This window comes from Vollenhovia emeryi, unplaced genomic scaffold, assembly GCF_000949405.1.
Source record: "Vollenhovia emeryi isolate VEMERY1.0 unplaced genomic scaffold, V.emery_V1.0 DF939122.1, whole genome shotgun sequence".
In the NCBI taxonomy this organism is placed as follows: domain Eukaryota; kingdom Metazoa; phylum Arthropoda; class Insecta; order Hymenoptera; family Formicidae; genus Vollenhovia; species Vollenhovia emeryi.
Window position 1 is genome coordinate 3,672,010 of NW_011967244.1, and position 3,494 is coordinate 3,675,503.

General features: G+C 50.0%; 2 protein-coding genes across 3 annotated transcripts in view; both read left to right on the top strand.

Annotated features, from left to right (window-relative positions):
* The first annotated feature begins 17 nt into the window (after positions 1–17).
* On the top strand, positions 18–1,823 carry LOC105570023. Of its 2 annotated transcripts, none has more exons than XM_012026935.1 (4): positions 18–262; positions 603–782; positions 851–1,071; positions 1,400–1,823. In XM_012026935.1, exons 1-4 carry the CDS (start codon positions 148–150, stop codon positions 1,706–1,708), a joined length of 825 nt encoding a protein of 274 aa, XP_011882325.1. In that variant the 5' UTR covers positions 18–147; the 3' UTR covers positions 1,709–1,823. The 2 variants fall into 2 exon arrangements, with proteins under 2 accessions (XP_011882325.1, XP_011882326.1); XM_012026936.1 differs by lacking the exon at positions 18–262 and adding an exon at positions 299–399.
* A 931-nt stretch (positions 1,824–2,754) lies between these two features.
* Positions 2,755–3,494, top strand: part of LOC105570024 (dihydrolipoyllysine-residue succinyltransferase component of 2-oxoglutarate dehydrogenase complex, mitochondrial-like) — a 4,549-nt gene continuing 3,809 nt past the window's right edge. The window contains exons 1-2 of the mRNA XM_012026937.1: positions 2,755–2,914; positions 3,428–3,452. Coding sequence (XP_011882327.1) covers positions 2,840–2,914; positions 3,428–3,452 — 100 coding nt within the window. The 5' untranslated portion in view covers positions 2,755–2,839. The remainder of the gene's footprint in view (positions 2,915–3,427; positions 3,453–3,494) is intronic.

Below are 3,494 nucleotides of genomic sequence, written 5' to 3' on the forward strand. Positions count from 1 at the left end.
AAACCCGGCCAGTCTCCCATCACTGTCGCTAGTGTCGTTCTTTCACGAGGTGACCGGGAAAACGGCAGAAATGTGAGGTCCACCTTGCGATTAGATTGGAGGAAGATCAAATCCAAATTTGGTCGCGCACGAGGGAAGTTAATTTCGATGTCCGGCGGGAAACGGGCGAACGGCATTGCCGCCTTCAGCAGAGAGGAGTACGACAACTATCGGAAATCTCTCGCGTCGAAGAAAGAATGGCCTGGTTTCAACATCAGGACTAGTGAGGACAAATTCGTTGCTGGCTCAAGTTTTTCACCAACGTCGTTTAACGTCGACCTTACAATTAGTTTAATCCGATTAACTGCCCCCTCGAAAGAGACAAAAGATGATTCAACTAATTGTAAGATCAACAAGAAGGTTACCGGTTCACAATTCTTCCTTGGCGTTCGTTGTTCTGCACCCATTTTTCACCAACGTCGTTTAACTCTGATCTTAGTTTAATTCAATTAACTGCCCCCTTAGAAAGGGACGAACGACGATTCAATTAAGCTCAAAGTTAAACGACCAAGTAAACGTTGGTGAAAAATCGAAACGGTCACTCGTTCGCGTTTTAATTACAGATTCGCAAGTGACGAACGTGCCGATGCTGCTCATGGAGCTGTACCGACTAGTGCCCTACAAGGATGGCCGCTACGTGAACTTTCACCCGTTCAACATGCCTCTTATTAAAGTGCGTAAGATCAACCTAGTCGGGACTGTCACGGGCGTCTCGCGCAACGTCAACAACCTGGCACTGACAAGTAAGGCGAGGGGAGAAATGCTGGCGGTGAGTATAACGATGTGCGCCTGAATCTGAATTCCCTTGCAGTCGAGGACGGGACGGGCGAGGTGGAGGTTAACTACAGACTGGAGCCGTACATGTCCGAGTTGAAGCAACGGCAGGAGATCGACGAGAGATACAGGAGCAGAGCTGGAAATTTGAGAGCCGACGGGGCGACGGCCTCGACCAGTAAAGATTGCCCGAAGAAGTTCCCCGAGACACGTCCAGCATTCCGTTATCCGCGCGGTGTGTCGCTGCGCGATATTGCTGTAAGAATTTGAGAGAGCTCGCATGTCGATTGCAAAATTAGTGATTTCTGTATGCTTCGATCATTGGCTGCGTTCAGCAGACACAACTGTTGAGCGAGCGCTCAACAATTTCTTAATATGATTGGCTGGATCTAAAAGTATTAACCAATCATACTGAGCGCTCACTCAACAGTTGTGTCTGCTGAACGCGGCCAATCCCATCTCTACACTATTGTCAATCATTAATCCATTTAATTGATTGACCTGGGTTTAAACTGAAAGGAAGAGAGTATCGCTAAGAAGTTGCATGTATCGCGACTGTAGGGATGCTAATCGCTTTTAACGATAGGTCCTGGAGAACGAGTGGTGGCTGGAAACAAAAGGTGGTTTGTTGGGCAAGGAAATCCAGCCGTATGACCACGTGTATGTCGTCGGATACCCGTGCATCGACACGTTGTTCCAAAGGATACCGGAACAAGTTACAGCGGAGTTTGTCGAGCGCTCGAGAATGACTGTGTTCGCGATGTCCGTCGCGTGCATTTCCGAGAAGATGTACAATGAGAAGCTGCTAACGTGGATGGGCACCACCATTCGCCAAAGGTACACGGAGGACACGGGCTATTATGCACGAGACAAATGGCGGGGTCCACAAAAGTGAAACGTTGAAACTCTGTGATACATGTTTTTATAGATTTTTTATACAAGATTTTTATATATTGAATACTGTTATATCGTTCAACGGATTAAAGTTATGTGAAACTCTCTCAATCTAATGTGCGTGTATCGAATTTCACGTGAAATTTTGCAGCGGTGGCTTCCGTTTCTACCAATGCAGTACTTAGCTTCAATCTCATTGTCAGTTTAATTTGCATTTTATCTAATGTCCCTTTCTACCAATGTAGATTAACTGATCGCGTTTTAACTTGCTCTTCATCTCTTTCTAGGTCTAATACCCGTTTCTACCGATGCAGATTAACTTTAATCCGAGTTTAAACTTTACTTATAAAATTCGTATGGTTCAAATGTGATAAACGTTTGAAGGAATAAAGGACTGAGAGCCGTGACGGGGTATTAATGCCTAAATATTTCATGTTATTAAATTTAATGCGAAAACTATCACCTTATCCTAGCTGAGGTAGTATTTTTCGCAATAAATTTAATAACATGAAATATTTAGACCTTAACACCCCGTCACAGCTCTTAAGGCCTGTGTCCAGGTTCTAGTTCCAAGAAATGTGTAACCAGTCAACGTGTATCTTTTATGAAAAAGCTGCAAGTTGATTGGCTACACATTTTTCAAAACTAGAACTTTGACACGGCTCTTGGATCGTGGACGCAAGGCTTTATTCTTCGAATTAAATCCGCGTTATTAGAAATGGACATTAGAGAGTTGTACTGTCTCGCGCGACTCTTCTCTTTTCCAAAGCGTCCAAGAGCACGTTCCACCCATACTTCACGTTGTAGAAAGCGCGGTGGAGTCCCGGAAAGTCGGGGATGCTCGGGAATCCACTGAAAATCTTTGGGAACCAGAATTCATAGACCGAGCGCGCGAGGGTAAAGTGGTGCTAATGCGGTCCGCCTCTGACAGATGCCGCCGCACGTCCGCTCCGAGAGCGAGAGCCACTCCGGCCTCCCCCACCATGGGCCTCCCGCTTCGACGTCCCGATCCCGTCCCGCTTCTCGTCGCCGCCGCGAGAAGCTGTCCGCCGTTCGCGTGCGGACGTCCGAGCGAGCGAGCGAGCGAGACGAGTGAGTGCGTGCGCGCGTACGTTTCGCCTGCATTGGAGGGATGGCCGCGATGTTGTCCAACTGCTCGCGGTTCGCGCCCCGCGTGATCGCGCGGAGCGGCGTGTTGCGGGCCGAGGTGAGTTCTCACGCTTCCTTCCGCACCACCTCGTCCTTTCTCCCTCGCCCGCGCCCGTCCACGCGGCGGCGGGCGATGCCCCTCGGTCGGCCCCCGAGGGACCCGGTGCTCGCCGTCGCCGCGGCGGCGGGGACTCGCCCGGGTCTCCCTCGCCGCGGCGACGGTTACATAATACGCGCGCGTCTCGCGTCGCGATAATGTCCTCGTGATTCACCGTCGCGTGTCAATCAGATCTCGCCGCGGTGAATCGGTCGTCGAGCACCTGGATAACGCGATCCCGATTGACAACGGGGTCTCCTCCCTCCCCGCCCCCCTTTTTTCTCTCGCCCCCTCGCTCTGTCGCGTTCTCCCCTGACGGGTACGACTATTTTTATCCCCGCCGCAAGGTCGCCGCATTTCATAAGATTAATCGCTCGTTTTTCTGACTGAAAATCGGGTCGTTTTTAACCACCGCACCGAGCGCGTCGCTGGCGGAATGAGACTAACTGGCCCCTGCGTTCGTTCTTTTTGCAGGTCGCGAGATCGTTGTGTAGTCAAGGTAAGGTTAAAACGAGAGACGATAAGGCACTGATAAAGCGCA

Coding starts and splice junctions, on each gene's coding strand:
- LOC105570023 (XM_012026935.1), top strand. CDS start 148: ATGTCCGGCGGGAAACGGGCGAACGGCATTGCCGCCTTCAGCAGAGAG. Junction 783..850: donor CAACAACCTGGCACTGACAA/GTAAGGCGAGGG, acceptor ATTCCCTTGCAG/TCGAGGACGGGACGGGCGAG. Junction 1,072..1,399: donor TGTCGCTGCGCGATATTGCT/GTAAGAATTTGA, acceptor TTTTAACGATAG/GTCCTGGAGAACGAGTGGTG.